General features: G+C 38.7%; 2 protein-coding genes across 5 annotated transcripts in view; both read right to left on the bottom strand.

Moving 5' to 3' along the window:
- The window catches only part of LOC131370153 (copine-8), a 103,079-nt gene extending 89,202 nt beyond the window's left edge, over positions 1-13,877 (bottom strand). Inside the window, exon 1 of one of the 2 annotated variants that reach the window (XM_058417275.1) lies at positions 13,537-13,877. In XM_058417275.1, coding sequence (XP_058273258.1) covers positions 13,537-13,637 — 101 coding nt within the window. In that variant the 5' untranslated portion in view covers positions 13,638-13,877. The remainder of the gene's footprint in view (positions 1-13,536) is intronic. The other variant, XM_058417276.1, reaches the window with a different exon arrangement.
- Positions 13,878-18,076: 4,199 nt separating this feature from the next.
- LOC131370219 (kinesin-like protein KIF21A) overlaps positions 18,077-21,407 on the bottom strand; it is a 41,473-nt gene continuing 38,142 nt past the window's right edge. For all 3 annotated transcript variants that reach the window (XM_058417426.1, XM_058417427.1, XM_058417428.1), the window contains 2 exons: positions 21,182-21,381; positions 18,077-18,877 (listed from right to left, as the gene is read on the bottom strand). In XM_058417426.1, coding sequence (XP_058273409.1) covers positions 18,820-18,877; positions 21,182-21,381 — 258 coding nt within the window. In that variant the 3' untranslated portion in view covers positions 18,077-18,819. The remainder of the gene's footprint in view (positions 18,878-21,181; positions 21,382-21,407) is intronic.

Genomic DNA, 21,407 nt, shown 5'->3' with positions numbered 1-21,407 from the left:
CTCAATTTCTCTGTGACTCAACTGATGAGACTGCTGCAGCCCTACATATTAGACAAGACCACATATGATTACTACTACTACAATTATGAGAGAACAGCATTAAAGGTGCAGTCAGCAAATTTCAAAACGTTTCTAAAAATCACATAATTTCAAAGCCACCTTTGAAACCCTGACATTTTTTGTAATATTGCCATGTTGTTGACCTGTCGAGCTTCTTCATTTTATGCTTCTGTTTATAGTTTTCCAGCCTTCGCCCCTAGCCAGAACACAGCTGCTCTTTTCTGCCTCTTTTCCCTAATAAGCAACTCACAACCTGAGGTTCCAACAATGCTTCAAAAAACCTAACAGAAGGAAAAACATTTTACTACAAAATCCAAAGCATATATTAGACACCTGAGAGCATAAATTAATTTTATTATATTATATCATGAAAGGTTTAGAATTACAACGGCATGTTTCTTTTGTAGTAAACCATTTACAAGCATAGTAAAAGATACATTCTGTTGATTAACTGACTTCTTTATATAGATCTGAGCATCTCTTATTACTGACAGGACAGGAAAATAATTTGGCTTCCCAAAAAAGAAACATAAAATGTTGTACTAATAATATAATTAATAATAAATTTATAACATTTATAAGGAAATTAATCTGAGCGATATTAAATTCTGACACCCGGGACAATCCTCCCTACTCTTTATCAACTGATACGGAAATGAAAATGCGCATTCCACTTGGCAAAGCTGTAAATGATTTCTCTTACTCCCACTCAGATCCAGCCAAACATTTTGGTAGCATGTAGACTGACTGATCATGTGATCTTATTGAATTACACAATTCACAACAGGTGATTACAGGCAGGCCTGATGCCAAGGGATTTTAGATGTAGAGATAAAATTAGCTAAACCAGATGTTTTTTTTTTTTCAGATGTTTGCCAAGCAGCAGTAAATACCAGCTGGGAAATAAATCTGGTGTGAACACTAATTAATAATCAGCAGCACCTCCATTCATGTGCCTAGAGTCTGTGCTTCTTGTTTACTATTGGGTTATAAAACAATTCGGAGGTCAAAGTTCACCTAGAATAAATGCACATAGCAAAAGTAACGTGTCTCGGGTATCAAAGAGAACCACAGACTTGAATACACAGTTTTTTTTTTCATAAATGGCTAATTTAAGTAAGAAGCACCAAAAGATAGTAGAAGAGATATCAGCTACTTATATTTATCAAATGTCTTAAATAAAGGAAATCAATATCAGAAATAGGTAAAATAATATCTGATTGGGTGTCCTGTCAAACCACCCCTTTAGTAACTTGCTACAGGCTAGCTCTAGCAATCATAATGGCCATAAGACAAGAAGCCTGATCTTTAACAAAAGCTTATAACCATAAAAAGTATGGTATGTCTAATACCTTTATTTGACAGAAGAAATTTGAAGCCTTGGATTAAGGATGTTGATTTTCAATTAAGAACCACTTTTCCAAGAAGCTTTGATGTATCCAGCACATAGCTACAGAGTTGTTTCCCAATACCAGATGAATCCTTGTGGGAATTCCCACCTCGTTAGTCTATCTTTCAGTACACTGCAGTAAACTTTATCCCCCAAAATAGGCAGCAAATCCTCTAATTATGGTTCTATTTCATTTGGGGATAATATGAGGCAAATAAGGCAACGTGGAAAGACAGTGGGATTCCTCTAGCAGGAGTCATGAGGTGGTGATAAACAGATGTGGACATAGCCGTTTGCCTCCCAAGCAGCCTGTCAGAAAGGATATCGGTGTGCTGACAGTGATGGACACTGACAGACACAGATCCCTCCATCTGACTTCCAGTTTCAAATCTTCCATTCCAGCTGTTTACAGTATACACATCAGGGCTGGCATGTAAGTCCTTTTCAGACAGTATTCATTTTTTATGGTGTCTGTTATAAAAATATTTGCATGTCTTTTCAGTAATTAAACTATGAGTTAATACAATGAAGTTTCCGTTAATATTTACTTCCTTTTCTTTTTCTTTTCTTCACTATGTGCTCAAACGAAACACAAGTGTGGAAATGAAGTGAAATGACTCATACCAAAACATTTTATGAGAGACTCTTATAAATCATTCAACATCACACGAGCGCTGAAAATATTGATTATGCACATAAATACATGGGTAGCAGCGATTTACACCCCCTTTTAAACTCCTGAGTGTCAGCATTACACCCAGATAGCAGCATTCCACATGTGCAAAAACACATTTAGAACAAATTTAAATCCAATTCCCCAATCTTCCACTCCAGTTCAGCTCTGAGCTGTATTATACATGTGTAAATACATCTGTCTTGCTATTTCTGATGACCAAAAAGCTCTCCCAAAACTGGGGAGCATCAATCAAGTGGATTCTCAATGCATGAAATAATCAGGTGTAAATGACACCAGAATGTTTTCCAACAGAAGAAAAATCTGTGTGTTAAACAGATGAAGGAATAAAATGATCACACCACCTTTTTTTGCAAAATAGATAACGTTGATAAAGGACTGAAACTTATTCCCAGAGTGGAGGGTAAAAAACAAACTGCTATTTCAGATGGAAATAAAATCACTAAGGAACGCCTGTAAATGATGGAATCAAACAAGCTTCCTGTCAAAAGCTAATTCCAAGCAAATTTTTCCATTTGTGAAAAAAGTCATCACAACTATCTCCCAACATAATAAATTTCATCTGGAATGAACATAATACATATCTTATCATAATATAATATCTTATCTTAGTTATAAGTAAAAGAAAAAAAAAAACTATTGGCATTCATCATACTCTATTCATAGATACAGCTGAATTCCACCCACTTCCAAATGGCACCTTCCCAGCTAAAAAAAAAAAACAACAGGAACCAAAAGCAGACATTGTGCAAAGAGAGGAGTGGGTGTTAATATGAGTGGGACCCTGTCTCTGGGGTGAGAATAAGAACAGTGAAAAACAGGAGGAAATCAATAGTCGAGGCAGTCTCTAACAGAGAGGTACCTCTCTAGTACAACCCTGACAAAGGAGTGGTCTACTGAAAGGGATGACCGCGAGGAATGTAATTATTTCATGTGCAATTTGGGAGACTGTATAGAGATTTCTAGCTCATAACAGGGTTTTTGTGAGTACATTTAGTATACATGGTGACACTTTGCTCTGAAGAAATGTGTTTAGTCATTCACCACAATTTACACTGATATAGCCTGGTACTAAACTACTACAACATAAATCTTTCTATTAACTAAGCTGTGATCTCTATGTAATATTTTTATTCAAATGATTATAGTGGCATTTTAAACAGGAACTGCAGTCAGATTGGTTATAGCTAATACACAAACCAGAGTGCCTACAGATATCTTGTGGTTAAACTGCAAACTTTTTAATGCGACCTCAGACCTCAATGCTTGTTGACAGACATGATTTGAATGCGTAAAAGTATTCACTGTTTTCCAAGTACTTTTGTTTGAATTTACATTATCTCTAATTATAATTAATTACACTAAGTCAACAGCCCAATTAGACTCAGTTTTACACACATATATGGTCTATAATATGGTCACCCTGCAAATCCCTGCCCCTATTTATTAAGTGCCAAAGTGCTCTATATACTACAAGTCAAAAGTTTGTATATATCTTCTCATTATAAGAGATTTCTTCTTTTTGAACTATTTCTATTTAATTTAAAGACATTACAGTATGAAATATCACATGAAGGATTATTCAGTTACAAAGAAAAAAGCAGTAAACAAACTTAAGCACCACTCTTGGCTCCTTCTCAGCCAGAATCAAGCTCCTCACCCTGTCTCCTAATTTAAAAATAAAAACCCACAAAACATATTACAAATTCCATTCTGATTTAAAAACAAATGTATACATTTACTTCATTATTTACATTTTCTTCAAAACTAAATGTTCAACCATAAAAATGTCTTAAAATTTAACTTTAAGACAATGAAATATAGTTACTCAATGCAGTGTGTCCAAAGATTTTACATTATGAATTTGTTCTACAGTATAAAGCTTTTTTTCTTTTCTTTGTCTCTCTCTCTCTCTCTCTCGCGCACTCTCTCTGTCTGTATGTTTCATGTGGGTCATCTTATACCCTTTTGAGATGTTGGTCATCGTTTCTCTTAGTCATAGAGATAAAGACAAATGTCCTAATACGGTAGCTTTTAGGACCAGACTCTAAATGACTCTAAATGCTGAGCATACAACCCACCAATAACAATATCAGTCATTAGTCACTGGGTCTCCCTTGAGATCTAAGCTCATATCTATTCCATCACTGTTTCTATCCGTATAAGGAAACTACAAAGCAAAGCGCTTTTTCACATCTATACATTGTCATCAAATAAATATTACAATCTGACACACAGTAAGCCCTCTGTCTGATAGGAACGTCACAGTTCAGAAAACCCCATCTTTCACACAGCCTAATTACCAGCTGATGACTGATGCGATGTTAACAGCTCAGAGAAAAACATGTAATTCACATAATTTACAAATAAGCACTTGTCAGGCTTTTGTATCTGCAAAACCACTGACCGACTCTTGCTTGTGCTAGCCAGACACCATATCAAAATTTATTTTACCAACCATGTAGGCACTCTACTTGCTGAGCTGCAATGCAGCAGAGTGGTTTTCCAAAAGGTTGTGAAAGCTAGATGCTAATTCACTTTTAAGATCTGCAGCGTGCACTTGGCTTCAATCACATGCCTGTTTTTTTGGCTTCATCCCAGCGAGGCAACTGTACATTGATTCAGTTTTGTCAGTTTTTTGGCTTGCAATGTTCTGCTCTCTTTGTTGCTTTTGTCTTCCTCATGGAGCCATTAAGCAGGGGCCCAGCAGGCAGCTTGTCGTTGCTCAATACATTCAGACCCACTTGTCATTTTCCTCAATACCCACCATTATGTGATCTTTATGGGCCTAAAGGTCAATAGGAAGGCTTTCTCTCATCATGACGCATTACAGTGCCAAAAATATCACTCCATGCCCATTTCAATGCAGCCTTGCTACAATCAGTAAATCTAATCTACCCTTACAGTAAATGTTCAGTTTACCATAATGATAACTCCTTCCGACTTGAGCTCTGATCATATATTGCTTTGCTCGCTGGAGCTAAGTGGTATATTATAAATCTCACATCATGCCCAGGGAGCTGCGGCCCAAAAGAGGTTCAGTGCCACTACCATGAGTCACATAGCAACTGGAGTTTTCAGCTTCTCCAGACCCTTGGAAACCTAGTGAGCCCTTGAAGGAATCGAAATGAGGATGTTGCAAGTTACAGTCATCCTTATAAAATAATAAGCTATACACATTAACATTAAGCTATACACATTAATGTCAACTCTGTCCTGATCTGGGTGGTTGAGCAATTTTGAGAGCTGTCATGGAAGCCCACACACTAACATAAACGCACACACACAGACACACACACACACACACAAACAAACATCAAATGGTGAATTTGAATTTGTCCTTGTTAAGAGGGACCTGACATTCTTTCAGCTGACTAAATATAATTGATTACATGCCTTTATATGAAATAATTTAGTTTAAAATGACTTTCCCATACACTGTGACAAAGAAAATGAAAAGGCGGTTCAGTCTGCTGGCATTTACAAGACGTGTTTAGTCATTAATCCTGCCGGCACCTGGACCTTTCCATCAGTCTGACCCTGACTAGCGCTCCTCATTCAGCTTGTCTTTCTAACACAACATCTCTGCTGTATAGCCAACAGAAACTTCTGGAAAATTTTTGTTAGTCTAAATAAGTACATTCCTATAAAAAACTGTACTAAATGCCAAAAGTTCATAATTTATCTACAGGTCTCCTTGGTATAAAATGGTATAAAACTCTTGTATTTCTTTGTAAGTTAAAGAAAATAAATATTTTTACTAATAATTAATAAATTAATTAATAATAATGTATTAAAAGCAGAGGCACACCATCAGGACTGGACATAAAATGTATGTCTGCCTATATGAGCTGGCCTGCAATTATTAAATATTTAAAGAATTACACCCACTACATATAAATAATACAGTCTGATTGGCTGAAGAGTGGAACATTTACTTCAACATGTAAATGTTATAGGCATAGCTAGGTAAAAGTGAGCAAACTGCTGAAACTATCTCTTCAATGGTGCTGACTTCCTGATTTTTGTTAAATGACTCACTAGTGTCACAAGCATCCTGTAGTAAACATCATGTGGTTGTATCTCATCTTAGACCACAATATAGCCTACTATTGCGCATGACCAAGTCAGATTATAATCTCAATTATAATAATCAAATCTACCACCATCTGGTGTTCTTATGACTGTTTTACAAACCTCTAAACACTACATGCCTTGCTGCAACACATACTGTTGAAAAAAACGCTTTGCCATTTTTGTTACATATAGATTTTTGGGAACATTTTGAAAATGGCATGGTGTTATAGTGTTTGAAAATGGCATGGTGTTATAGTGTTTGAAAATGGCATGGTGTTATAGTGTTTGAAAATGGCATGGTGTTATAGTGTTTGAAAATGGCATGGTGTTATAGTGTTTGAAAATGGCATGGTGTTATAGTGTTTGAAAATGGCATGGTGTTATAGTGTTTGAAAATGGCATGGTGTTATAGTGTTTGAAAATGGCATGGTGTTGCAGTGTTTGAAAATGGCATGGTGTTATAGTGTTTGAAAATGGCATGGTGTTATAGTGTTTGAAAATGGCATGGTGTTATAGTGTTTGAAAATGGCATGGTGTTATAGTGTTTGAAAATGGCATGGTGTTATAGTGTTTGAAAATGGCATGGTGTTGCAGTGTTTGAAAATGGCATGGTGTTGCTGCCTCACAACTCCAGTCTTCTAAGTCCAAAATACCTTAACTCAGCTTAATGTCTGGGTGGAGTTTCACTTCTTCATGTTGGATTCAACCCACATCCCAAAAATATTCCAATAGGTGGAAGTTACCCCTAAATGTAAATAGAAAATAGACTGGCATTCTTTTCAAAGTGTATTCCTGTCTCATGCTTAGTGTTCCTGTAACAGGCTGCGGATCCACCCTGACCAGGATAAAGCACTTACTGGAGATGAATGAACAGAGGCTTACATTTTGTCCATCAACAGCAGTTCATTTCACAATGCATAAAGGAAGGATCAGTATAGCAGTTATATGGCTTCAGGTTTGGGTATAGGTTGCTTCTATAGAATGAAATTATAAACAATATACACCCAATGTATATTTGTACTTATAAATGACTGTGAGATTCACTCAAAATTCTAAAGGTCCTCAGAGGCGAGCTTCAGATTTACACTTGAAATGTTGAAAAATAACTAAAATCCTCTTTGCCCAGACAGCTTTGTTTTCACAAAGGAAGCCAGTATACTTCAGCAAAAGTCGGAGTGAATAGCAATCTACAGAGAAACACAGACAGAATACATTAGTCCTTTTCTTCCTTTCTTTTTTTTTTTTACAGTGACAATTATTAAGCCAGTAGAGAATTGTCTGGCCCTGAGAGATCGCTGTTGATGAAAAGATCCAAATATTTAAAACACATTCTTTCTTCAGTTATTAAGGTAAACACTTGTTCTGTTATAACACATTGGGGTAAAGTCTGGCCACATTTCCAACAAAGCAGGCTATTCAGGTTTTTTTCCTCCAAGCTTCAAAACTGTAAGCCAACCCCCAACTCCTTTCTCACTTTTCCTACTCAAGCAACAAGTGGGAGGGAAAATTCCAGAAACTCTGAACAGCTCACGCCACAGCATGCACGCTAAGCTGTCGTCTTCTCAAACAGCTAGCATCACACGGTCTTCAGATGCAAAGCTAAAATAGATCTATCTTGAGAAATTAAGCTCCTCTTCTCTATCAGACAGTGTGCAAATTATACACCCATGCAAGAATACACCGGAGCACCTGCATGCTTGGGGCACCGTGCTGATACCCAGCTGTAAAAAAAAAAAAAGTGTTAACGGGGAGCTGCCGGGAGCCACAGCGATTCAGTCATGCTCTGCCTGATGTGCAGATATTTCCAGCCTAATTCGTAATTTGTGCATGTTAGGCAACCTGCAGAACCTGGGTATGAGGCAGCGATTTCTCAGGAGATTGTGGACCCAGCTGGTGCTCAGACTACCTTCCTGCTCCTGTAACTCACTCAATCATAGAGGCAAAAGATCCGAAGCACTAAAACACCTGAGTCAACCTTGAATAGATGTGTCTCTGGATAAGCATGGCTGGAACAAGCAACCAGAGCTAATGTTTAATATACCCAGGGTATGGAGGAAGGGAATAAATATGAATCCAGCAAAATTGAGGATGATCTTCTTGGCTGAAAGCACAAAAAAAACATGGGGAAATGTTTGCTCATGATTTTATAAATTACTTCTTTTTTTTATAAACAGGCATGGAGAAGCCCTGTACTCTGTCATGCATTTCCTCGAAATCCGTAAAGCTAAAAATGACAGAAGAATAAACGAATGTTTTCTCACATATATTTTAAAAAAACTCGCAAGAGAGATGTTTAGCACATTTTTTGGAAAAACTTTAATTCCAGGCGACACGGTGGCTCAGTGGTTAGCAAGTTCACCTCACACCTCCTGGGTTCGGGTCTCGCTCCCGCTCACTGTGTGTGTGGAGTTTGCGTGTTCTCCCTGTGCTTGGTGCCCACAGTCCAAAGACATGCTTCTAGGCTGATTGGAGAATCTAAATTGCCTGTATTGCGTGAGTGAATGAGTGTGTGTGTGTGCCCTGCAATGGGTTGGCACTCTGTCCAGGGTATATCCTGCCTTGATGCCTGAAGGCAGCTGAGATAGGCGCAGGCCCCCGTGACCCGAGGATAGATCGGATAAGCGGTACAGACAATGAAATGAAATGAAATGAAAAAAACTTTACTTCCAGCAGGGGCATGGTGTTGTTAATGAAGGACAGAACTGAACAGATAAAGTTTATCAGGAAAGGAGTGGTAAAGAAAGTCTTCGGCCTCTAAAACACTGTAATTCCCTACACTTCCCTTTTTGCCTTGGCACATCTCCAGCATTTACACCCACACACATTCCACTCCTTTTCCTGAGTGAGAGAGAGCACACACTTTTGAATTTTTAAAACTTTAATTCCTGGAAGCATAAAGCCAAACACGATTATATCATTCTAACACACTCTCTCTCCTGTTTCTTCTGTTCTCCTGCCTTAAAATGTAGCCATGAATATTTTAGTGAATAAAGTGGCAAAAGAAAAAACACTTTGCACTAAAGTGAAAGTTCACAAGAACACGATCGCAAATTCAGGAAGTTTTTGAAGAGACGCTGCTTCCATGCCAGCCAATGGTAGAGCAATTACAAACCAAAAGTACCGCATTTGCTTTAAAAGAGACCTTTATAAGAGCCACTGCTGAAGGAACTTAACTGCCAGACAATACTCTGAGATTCATTCCAGGACTGCCAAGTTATCATTCCCCATAAAATGTAGGTCAAGTTCAAGAGCAAGACATATTAACACTCTATTAGACCGTAGTAAACTGCAGCAAGTAGGAATTAAACATCACCTGTTTTAAAGTGTATTCTATAACCAACTTTATGCAATCTCCTCTTTGCATTTGTTTACTTAATCAGCTACTCTCTGTCCCAGAGGAAACAGGGTTTTTTTTTTTCATTCACTGGCTCAGACATTGCTTCATAGTTCAACACCCAGACAAGCTTATTCTTAAACACTGTGGCATTCTATTAACAGAACCACACATTTAGTGACATTATGGAAAGGGTGACTATTACTGTTGACTATTTTAGCTAAATCATACAGTACATTAAATATGCAGTAGTTTTGTATTTGGTCTATACTGTATGCCATCTACATCTACAAAAGCTCTACATCAACAGCAGCCTTAAACTTTGGTATCTTAGTTACAGTTGCAAGCAAAGAATAACTGTGTTTGTTATTTTTTGATATACAAAGAATTTCAAAAACTATTTGATATTTTCTTGTTGAATAGCATTAGTAATTGTTTAAAAATTCAGACGGGCATATAGAAGAATGATTAAATGTCCATGTATGTAGCTAGTAGAACCATCCCATATTTGCACAAACACAGCATGATAAAATACTATTTACTTAGTTGTATTCCATTTGCATTTATTAATTAGTCTAGGTTCAGACTAAATAAACTACAATGCTAGGCAAGACTAGTGCTTTTTTGGTGCTAAGGTTGTAGATTATATACGAACATTTCATGCTTGTTTATGTTAGTTTTGTGTTTGTTAGTGTTAGGGTTAGACTGTGTCACTATATTGTGTGTTATAATTTCAATACTCTCTCGATTTGTTAATGTCCTGTTAGTATTTTTATTTTTATTTTTTTTATTTTTGTTGTTTTTACATTTTTTTTTTGTAGTACTTTTAATAATAAAAGCATTAATGCTTAATTGCATTTTCTGTCTGAGCACCCAGTGCTCTCTGTGGGAGCGAGTAGAAAGAGGTGTAAGTGCTGGAATCCACTTTGAGCACTGAATTGATTAAAGCCAATGGACAGCATTTCCAATCAATCACATGTTCAAAGGACACTCTAAAGCTCGTCAGACAGCAGAACGTCCAAAGCTGCAAAATAAGACAGAAAGTTTTGATCCATACACAAAAGGGAGGAAAAAGTGCCAGCTATTTCAGAGCAGTATGGATTTCTTCCTCCCTGAGTCTGGACAGTACTGTTCGATTGATTTGTATAGATTGGTCATCACAGTATGAGGAATTCACTCATGCGTTCCCTTTGCACAAAGCAGAAGACTCATTTTTATTTTAAATCACCTTCTTAGTTAGACATAATATTTTACAGACATAATGGCACCTTATGTTTTTTTCTGTTTTAATGAGGAGCTTTCAGAAGCTCCGGGAACAGCAGAATAAACAAGCCATTTCCTTGCAGTCAGACCTAATTTGACCCAGTGCATAGCCACTTTGGACCACTTCAGGACATTTCTCTATTCTGTGCAGTCGTGTACCCCTGCAGCAACTGTGCTTATGATAAGTACATGAACAAGAAACTGCTCATCCAGGATGTGGGGGCAAAGGAACATGTGTAAGGCCTCAAATAAAGCTGGTGAGGACAGGGTGAAAGGACAATTTACTTTGCGCTAACCCAACCAATAAAACACAATGGAATGTGTTGTTATAAGAACCCTGATGCTGGTGGTGTGGTGGAGTTACTCTTATCACTCCAAAGTTAATTATTTTCCTGTAACAGCATGCCCCAAAGAGTTGTACTCATCATGTACTGCATCAATTTTCCATTTGAGCACAATGTTTTATTTATTTATGAACAACATGTTCTGCCACATTTACTGCTGTGGAACATCTGTGAGACAAATTCATTCTGGTTGTCACTTATGCTATAACAGCTTTAAGGGAGTCTTTCTCTCACCATCAACTTCTTTCTACATGTTAAAGTTATTAAGATGAATAAATGCAGCTTGTCGAGTTACAGAGATACCAGAAAGCACACAGTCCTCTGCCCCGAAGACTCTCCACAGCAGACAACATACTAACCATCATAAAGAGTTTTAAAAGTAAAAGTAAAAACAAATAATAATAATAAAACAGAAAACATCATATATCAACAAATATGAACTTCATTAAATAACATGCTATTAATCTGTTTATTAATCGAGCGTCTGTCTTATCTTATGTGGAGCTGTTACTATACAAACAGTAATGTATTAAACAAGCACATTAATATAAATCTGGGATTTTTAATTAGAGCTGGCTCTTCCCTCAGAGCCGACACAGAAATGAAAAACACCCTTATTGCTAGCAAAATGTCATCTTTGGGATAACAAAACAAACATGACAAATGTGCAGACATGGTAATATTTAACAGCCTTCGCTTTAGTCCAAAATTCTTCCAGACTTTGGCATGGTTTTGCACTGGCTGTGAAGAAGAAATACAACACCATGTGGACGTAAAAACAACGCAGAAAACTAAATCTGTCTCTGTGTTTCTTTTCCATTCCTCCTCCCAATCTCCATGGTGTTAAATGATAACCATGGTGACAGAGTACCCCTCATGTACAGTAAAGGCATGCACCTGATGGTAACCATGGCACCGGCGTAGGCACTCCTCACCAGGCGTGCAGCCGTGCGGAGAAAACAGAGTCCAGCAAATTCGCCCATGGGGACGTGGAGCAGAACAATTCACCATGCACCCATCTGCCTCACCGCCCACTTCACTTTGGACATGTTATTGTGTTTGTCACTATTCCCCAGGCTTGTGCTTTACATGAACTGAAGATCATAACACTATGGAACATCAGCTAAGTAAAAAAACAAAAAACAAAGGTGGGCTCATATATAAATTCCTCTTTCTTGCAACATACTGTACATTCATAGTTTGAGTTAAACACTTGAGGACATTTTGCAACCATGTGTGAAATAACTGGAGGGAGGAGACAACTTGACACAAAACAACAACCTTCAACGCCTTCTCATACAATCCAATGAGATTCATTTGGTAACATCACATACCTCAAACCACTTTCCATTACCTCACTGTACATTAATCAGCTGAATGGCTTTTCAGTATTGACAAATCTAGATCAGTTCAAACATCTCCACTCATGACACACAGGGGCATTTAGTGATATCATCTATAATATATGACTTAAAAATTGTACGTTAAATTAATAATTGATCATTGGTGACAGTGTGATGTCATTAAATAACAAAAATAGACATGGTTTATCCTCTGCAAGCACGCCCTCACAGAAATCCATCTGAATTACCGTTTTTATGATACGCAATGAAACAAAAGTTTACAACACAGTAGGCTAAAGTGAAATGAATGAATTTTAGAATGAATGCTGGTTTTAGTATTGTTAAGACAGTAAATTAAATATGTAAATAACCCGGGTACGAAGGCAAACAGACTTCAACATTAGTGAGTATCACTGTACAGTAGCAAACCTCTTTTTAGCTGTAAAATAAATTCCACTGATTATTTAATGGACTTTATGTAAATAAAGGACTCGGTAATCAGCGTAATAACTTTGTTAATAGTAGGTTGTGGTTTCTAGCCTAAAAAGTGTAAACAAACAATCAAATAAATAATCACAGATTTATGGGGTTTCCCAGTTTTAGACTCACTAATAATATATTTGACCACAAAGAATTTCTGTCAGAATGCAGTGTAATATTGATATTGACAACACTGGCCAGCCCTCAGTTCCTGTCAGCTGATCCACACAGAGCTGACCACAGAGCAGATGCAGATTTTTAAATGGGTTCAACATGAATAGTTGTTTATACAGCAACAATCACAACAGCTGGCTGCTTTAAGACAACAGTTAAAGTTCATCTAAAGTTCCACACCTATGAGGAAAGCCTCTCCAGCTGCTGGTGTGTTTTGGCAGCTTGGAGAAACACTGTTGCTCTTTCACGCGAGTGAGAGTGAACGCCGTGCCAACTTTCAGTAATATGTCGATCATGTTAATCGCGTCGGTTCCGACAGTTTCGGCTCGTTTTGTTTGTTCACACTGAACTGAAGATCCGTAGAGAAGCGCGCTTACCTGCACGAGACTGTGATTTCAACTTTGGTGGCAGGGACGGTGGCATTGAGCGGGTCGAAGTCTCCTATCGTCGCCATGTTCACGAAGCTGCTGCTGCTCATTGTGGCAGGAAAATACACACTCACTCACACACACACACGCACGCATATACTACTGTCCAACCCCTTTCTGCGAAAAGACGATGAGCTCTGACGCCGCTGAATGTGTGTGTGTGTGTGTGCGCGCGCGCGTGTGTGTGTGTGTGTGAGCCGGCTCCGTGCCGAAAGGTGATGTCACACTCCCCAGCAGAGGCAACAGAGGCGCGAGAGCGCGCGCTCTTCTCTCTCTCTCTCTCTCTCTCTCTGTGTCTGTGTGTGTGTGTGTGTGTGTGTGTGTTGGACAGAGGAATCACGGTGCCACGCCGGGAAACTTCCTGCTCGGAAAAGTGCAGAGAGCTAAGCTGAGAGCGCCGAGCTTCAAACAGAGCAAACGCTATGGGAGGGAGGAACACACTCATCATCATCATCATCATCATCAAAAACAACATTGCTAATAACAGCTAGAGAAAAGGTTTTAAAAACTGTGCTATGCCATCATCATCAACATCATCTCCATCCATCACCACCACCATCACCACGAAGAAGAAGAAGAGTGGAAAATATCTGGATTGGAAAATCAGTGGCAAATTAGAGTATGTAAGGTTTCTGGGATGTGAGAGGAAACTGGAGAGCCCAGATGAAACTCACACAATCATGGAGAGAAAATGCACAAATTAGTAAGCCAAAGTTCACGACTGAACCAGAGATTCCAAAGATGTGAGGCAATGTTTTCATGCTGTGCCACATTGTTACCCAAAATAATAATAACAACAAGATGATGAGCAGCAAGAACAATAACAACCAGAACAATATCAGCAATATTGATAGAAAATAGAGCCACAATTCAGGGTCCAGGCAATCCTTTGCAAGTGGTGCCTTTAGTGGCCAATTCATCCACTGTGAAATTAGTTAAACACTTAATTACGTAAATGTTCCTAAGACTAGATGGACATAACATTCAAGTTTAATCAGAATCAGTCACTGATAACCCTGTCAAATGGCTGCTGATAATGGTCATGTTTTTCAGTCAAGTGAGCCATGACAAGCTAATTACAGACTAGCAGAAGAAGAAGGAAGCAATTCGGGATTCAGACGTTTATGCTTGAACACCCCATAACAGCATCAACTTTACGAACAACACAACATAATAATATACTCTACCAATACTACTACTACTACTACTACTACTACTAATAATAATAATAATAATAATATTAAGAAGAAAACAAGTCACACCTCTATTATAGCAATAACAGTAGTCATTATCATCAGCACTAATAACAGCTACATGGTTTAACAGCAATAATGAAACACATAAACAGTGAATATGTACTAACACAGTCATGAAAACAAAATTGATTTTTCTTACTAATTAGATAAGAGTACCTCAATATAACCTAGAAAGCTAATTGCTTTTCATTTTACTTCTAGGTATCAAATAAAACGACAAAAGACTGCCAGTTCTCTTGATGTTTCCCTCTCGGTTATTTAAACCATGCTCTCTGAAAAGTGTCACATTTTTTTTATTTTCCACACAAGTGGAAAATAGTTCTATAATACTATAGAACCCCTAGAAATGTTATTGAAAGAATCAGACTTTGATCAATTTTGTAGCTGTAGTGCACATTAAACCTCAGGTACTTGTCAGGACCACCCCTGATGCCCATGACTTGTCAGGTCACAGATTTTATTATAATGTTGTGCATCATAAGTGGAAGACAAGCTCAAGCAGTATTGTAGAAGAGTAAGTGTAATTTCCCTAACCCCATTCACCAGGTCAGCAATACTACATTCTTGTAATTTGCTAAACTGATATCAACCCCATTTCCCTTGGTGGCAGGCTGCTTATCTCAAAACATGATGGTATCATGATAATTTTTAACCACCACATTATTCTGATTGTAGACCACAGTAATAAATTATCAGCTGCACCATTTGGGAATATCACCATCGTCTTATCTTGTAAATCTAGAATGCTATCAGATAGACTAGCCATGCAAAAAGTATTTCATTCTACTAGGAGTGAGGATAAGTTTGCTGTCCCTTGCCAACATGATTTTGCCAGCCAATATATATACACTTCTATTTAACTGAAGTTTTGGGTAAAACACCTCAGGTTGCCTATACTGGATGTGTCCAGGGCTAATATTGTGTTCTGGTTGTTCTTGGTTTGGTTCGTCTCACATCCATTGATACCATGTCCTTTCTTGTAGCTGAGTTGGCACCTTAATATTGCCTCATTTTTCTTTTCCTCCAGTGATCCTATGTTTCCTTAAGACCTTGCATTTTTAGATTAGTCATTATAGATGGAGTGCCAGAATGAGATTGCTCGAGTGGGCGATGCCTTGCTTATTATTGCAGTGCTGCCTGCCAAGGCTGAAAATCAATCAAGTAGTACTTGTGTTCCTGATCCTTACAGTAAAGTAAAGGTTCAATATAAAAAAAACAGCTGGTTTCCCTTTCAGAGAGGGCCAGAAATAGTACCTTATTTTGTCTTAGAAAGCTAAGAACCCTTAGTACCTTAACAGAACCATCGAGGAACTGTGCAATGTAGGCAATCACCAACTCTTTTTATTAATCAGTGTTTTGTGGGTGTTTCCTAGTTATCCATCCATTTTCGGAACCGCTTAACCTACACGGGTCCCACTGCACACAAATTCACACACTGCACACAATTTAGAGGTGTCAATCAGCATTACAACTGCATGAAACTCTAGTACATAGACGCTTGTAACACAAATGCTGCGCATACTAGGTCGAAGACGAATATCAGAAAACCATCAAACCTGGAGGTGTGAGGCAGGCACACTAACCACTAAGACACCGTGCTGCCGAAAGCATAGGCATGTCAACCCATCACCCTTAAGTCTTTAGAAACTAGAGAAGAATGTGTATTGTTCTCCATGATCCACGAGGACAGGAAGATGATACAGCTAGGGATGTTCCTGATCCAGAGTTAGGTGTGCAGGTGGTGCTTTGACTAGATACCTTTTGCCCAATCAAATTAGCTTTTTCAATCAAATCCACCTTCCCCCTTCATCATGACACTTCCATTCTTGCACACCTGTCTTAAGCCTGTTTTCACAGTTCAGTCGATTTGTGTTATCCGTATAAAAAAATGCACACAGATCGAAGGCACACGTGTATAAATACATATAGTGCATGTACATTTAAAGCCACACACTAGCTAGAGATGAGCAAAGTTTCAGCAATCTCACTCTTAATGAGGGCTGAGCTAACCAATCAAAGCTCTTTGTTCTCCCTGGTGAGACATTCTGACTGATTTAAAAGCTACGCCTGATTAAGCAATCCACTCTTCACCACTGAGAGACAAAGAGAGAGAAAGACAGGCACAGGGGGGCTCTTCACTCTTCACTTGGAATCGCTGTTCCCCTGCAGAGCTGAAAAGGTTCTGTATTTCCTAATCATATCCAAACACAAGTGCTATTAAAAACGAGGTCAAGTTATTTTAAGCGGTTAGACTTGACTATTAATTAAATATCCAGTGGAACAGTCATAATCCTGTTTTGTGTGTCCTAACATCTGTTGGGCTTGGAGGACGTGTGGAATGTGAGTAAAGAAGTGCCAAGAGACTTGGAAGATCTTATTTTCAGATTCAAATATAGAGGATGTGGGAGATTGTGTGAATATGGGGGAATTCATGAATCTATTGCAGTGCCTTTGTGGTCAAACCAGCAGCTGCTTTTGAAACAGATGCATGAACATTACAAGAACCACAACAAGAAATAAGGCATTTTCTCAGGTTTAACTGTTATGCAGGGAAAATGTAAGCAGATACAATTAGCTGTCTTCACCACGCTGTTGCCATATGGAAATTTCACTGAGCATATGAACTAATTTTAACTCCTTTATTTCTCTGAGTTTAAACAAAATGACCTAATATCTAAATCTCTCCCAGTCCTCCTACTTCCTCTTTAGTCACCCCAATAACAGCTCTATTTTTACTTCAATATATGCTTTTTAGAAACACATATTCGGGATCATAAATGCTCCATCTGTGGAATCTGAACTTTAAGCCCATATATTTGACAGGCATGTGAACAGTACACTCAAATATTTAGTCTAGCAGTAAAACCACAGGCAGATTTATTAAGTGACTTGCATTTATATACTGCCCCCTAGTGATGACGTGCTGCAGTGCAGCTGCATATGTCCATATGCACATCTTCTCCATTCACTTTCTAGAATAAAGTTCTAGGCTTTACCAGATTACACATGTTTCTCAGGGAGGTTGTCAATTTGTGGAAACATTTAAAAGGTTATATGCAGAACCTAAGAACAAAGTTTCTCTCGTTACTAGAGAGGGTTTCAAATGCATTTAATGCATCTGACACAAACGAAATACATTTTGATTCCATGCTTTTTAGATGTTCGTAACATGACGTGATCCTAATGTGAAGTTGTAGTTTAATGATTTAAAAATAAGACACAGAAACCAGATGATCAGACATGACTTCTATTGACCTGGGATTTTATCCAGACGACAGATTTGGTTAAGACAGTGATTTACAGTCAGTGATCTTGTGTACATCCAAACACTATAGAAGCAAAAGTGTATGTACATTCAGCACTTCATAAATCAGTCAGACACACTCACATACTTCACAAATACAGTAGATATGACAGTAAAACTAAACCACAAGGGTGCACAGGCATTTGTACCAGTAGTAACGACATTGAACGTAAAGATGCTGCTCAGACTCTCACTGCTGAGATCAACAGCAACACTTGGACATCACTTGGAATCACTGTGGACATCAACCATTAAAGAGAACTGACATCAAGGTTGGTTTAAGGTTTAATTTAAGAGCATGTTGGTCCTGTTCAGTCAGCATGAAATCACAAAAGTTTCACTATATTTTAGCTAGGTTGACTGTGCTTACAGCACCAAAGCCCAGCTTTGGTTTTTTCGCACCAGCCAGCGTTGAGCATGTGACCTAAATTCATAGGAGAACGGTTGGCAGTGCTCAGGAGCAGGGCACTTTCAGAAGTATGCTGTTTAGCTTTGTTCTCTGACGGTTAAAGTAGCACACACGGGATGCTGCATGTTGAGGAAAAAACACAGCCACTTCACAGAGTGAGGAAACTAGCAAACTTTCAGGAAACAAAACAGCCAGAAAAGAGTGCTGGATTTCTCCTGTTGTGCAAAAAATAATGAGTTTCAGAGCCACGTCAGGTGTTAGAGTCAGTAAAGCCCATCATCCAGAGAGCCTTTAATTTGCCAGATCCTCACTGTCCGATCTCTATAAGAACACAAAATACAGAAAGACGATATTTAGTGTTTATTAAAGTGTAGTAAACTACATTTATAAAATATTAATAATAGAAATCATTTACATGAATAAATAATAAAATGCATTAGTGTGTATTATTTCATATATCCACACAGAATGAACATCAGTGGTAATGCGACACTGTATACAGGGTGTGATGTGGCTCAGCTTGAGCTGCAGAGTTACAGTTTTCACCTTTCTGTTGTTTATTTTTCTAAAGAATGACATTCCCTACTTCAATAATATTTTTAATTATGTTTAATGATGTAGAACATTCGTGAAACTAGTTACTTCCTGTTATTTCTTACACTACTGCCTACTTTCCCATAACACCCTTCCTGGCACATACACTAGCACGACCATCACAACAGATACAAAATCAGCATTATTATATGAACTTTAATTTTTCTAATGCAGAAAGTCTACAAACAATTTATAAACAAGCTTTTGTTTGCACTCGGTTCCTCCCACCAATGCTGTTGTCGTCATGAGTAGTTAGTGTGCACTGCATTGTGTATTTAACATCCTGCGTATTTATTGTATATTTAGCACAGCTGTCACACTGTACATACTGTGTAGTCCATGTAGTGCTGCTGTATATATTGCCCCATGGTCCAAAAGAGATGATATTTCGGGCCATTCTCATTCTTGTCACTGATATTTAGTTAAATTCTTGATCCAACATCTCTACTCAACACCAGCTCCATCACCAAGAAAGCCCAGCAGCGCCTCTACTTCCTGAGGAGGCTGAGTAAAGCCCATCTCCCTTCCCCCATCCTGACTGTGTTCTACAGAGGGACCATCGAGAGCGTCCTGAGCAGCTGCATCACTGCCTGGTTTGGGAACTGTACCGTCTCAGATCGCAAGACCCTTCAGCGGATAGTGAGGACAGCTGAGAAGATCATCGGAGTCTCTCTCCCCTCTATCACAGACATTTACACCGCACGCTGCATCCGCAAAGCTAACAGCATTGTGGCTGACCCCACACACCCCTCACACACACTCTTCACCCTCCTGCCATCTGGAAAGAGGTACCGGAGCATTCGGGCCCTCACAACCAGACTGTGTAACAGTTTCTTTCCTCAAGCCATTAGGCTCCTCAACACCCGGGACTGAACTGTTCTACACTCTCACACACACTCTCACTCAGGACTGAACTGTTCTACACTCTCTCACACACACACTCTCACTCAGGACTGAACTGTTCTACACTCTCTCACACACACACTCTCACTCAGGACTGAACTGTATATTAACTCTCTGTCTCTCTCACACAGATACACACACTCTCTCTTGACTGTGTGGACACACACACACATAATTTATACTGTTCATTACTTACTGCACTACCTCTACCTGTCATCCGCTGCTATAGTTATATTTATGTTTATTCTATTTGCACTACCTCAACCGCTGCTGTGTATTTTTGCACAATATTTTTGCACAATACTTTTTTTTTTTACATCATTTCACTTTATCTATTTTATTTCACTTACATTCCAGTACACGTTCTTTTATTTCTTTTCAGCGCTAAGTGTCCTGTGTTCTTTTGTGTTGTCTTTATTGTATTTATTGTCTTTTTTGCACTGTCTTGTCTATGCTCTGTTTGCACCTAGCTGCACACTGTGCACTTTACGTGGCTAAGACAAACTTCTGTCCTAGCTCTGTGGTGTTGTTTGTTGTTTTGTGTTGAACTTGTTGTTGTATGTTTATGTAGCACCAGGTCCTGGAGAAACGTTGTTTCATTTCACTATGTACTGCGCCAGCTGTATGTGGTTGAAATGACAATAAAAGCTTCTTGAATCTTGAAATCTTGAATCTTATTACGTCACTTTATGTTGTTTGTTCCCCCCTTTCCAATTTTTCACCTGTCTGTATGTTTGCAGCATCCTCTGTCATGAGCATGTTAATATCAAAACCATCTTTTTGTTTATTTCGCCCTATGTGCGCTGGGATAGGCTCCAGCAGACCCCCGTGACCCTAATTAGGAATAAAGCGGGTAAAGACAATGGATGGATGGATGGATGGATGGATGGATGGATAATGTGAAGGAGCATGTATTGGGTCACATTTGTTTTAAATTCAAACTACAAGAAATGTTATTAGTTAAGTCATCAATAGATGGCTCATGTGTCAATAACAGCATTTAAAGTGAACATGGATATAAACAAAACCCAGGTTTTTCTGTAATGCCACAGGTGTCAGTGTGGTTTAGGACACTGTTCAGATTTGACCTCCTGAAGTTTAAAGATTGCGTGCGGGTTTGGGACTCACTCTGAGGCAGTGAACAGATGAGTGCTGTTGGTGGAAATGCTGTTGATGGCACAGTCGTGTCCTCGCACATCCCCCAGGGGTCTGAGTGTGTCTGAGTGCCATAGCTTTAGGAGACCTCCTCTGCACACGCTCAGTAAAGTCCTGGAATCTGGCACCACTGCCAGAGCGCTCACCCAATCAGAGTGTGCCCTGTCAACATGCTGCTTAGAGCAAAACACACACACAC

This window comes from Hemibagrus wyckioides, linkage group LG19 (assembly GCF_019097595.1).
Source record: "Hemibagrus wyckioides isolate EC202008001 linkage group LG19, SWU_Hwy_1.0, whole genome shotgun sequence".
NCBI lineage: Eukaryota > Metazoa > Chordata > Actinopteri > Siluriformes > Bagridae > Hemibagrus > Hemibagrus wyckioides.
The sequence above is the reverse complement of the archived record's forward strand: the minus strand, read 5'-3'. Positions and strand labels throughout refer to the sequence as shown.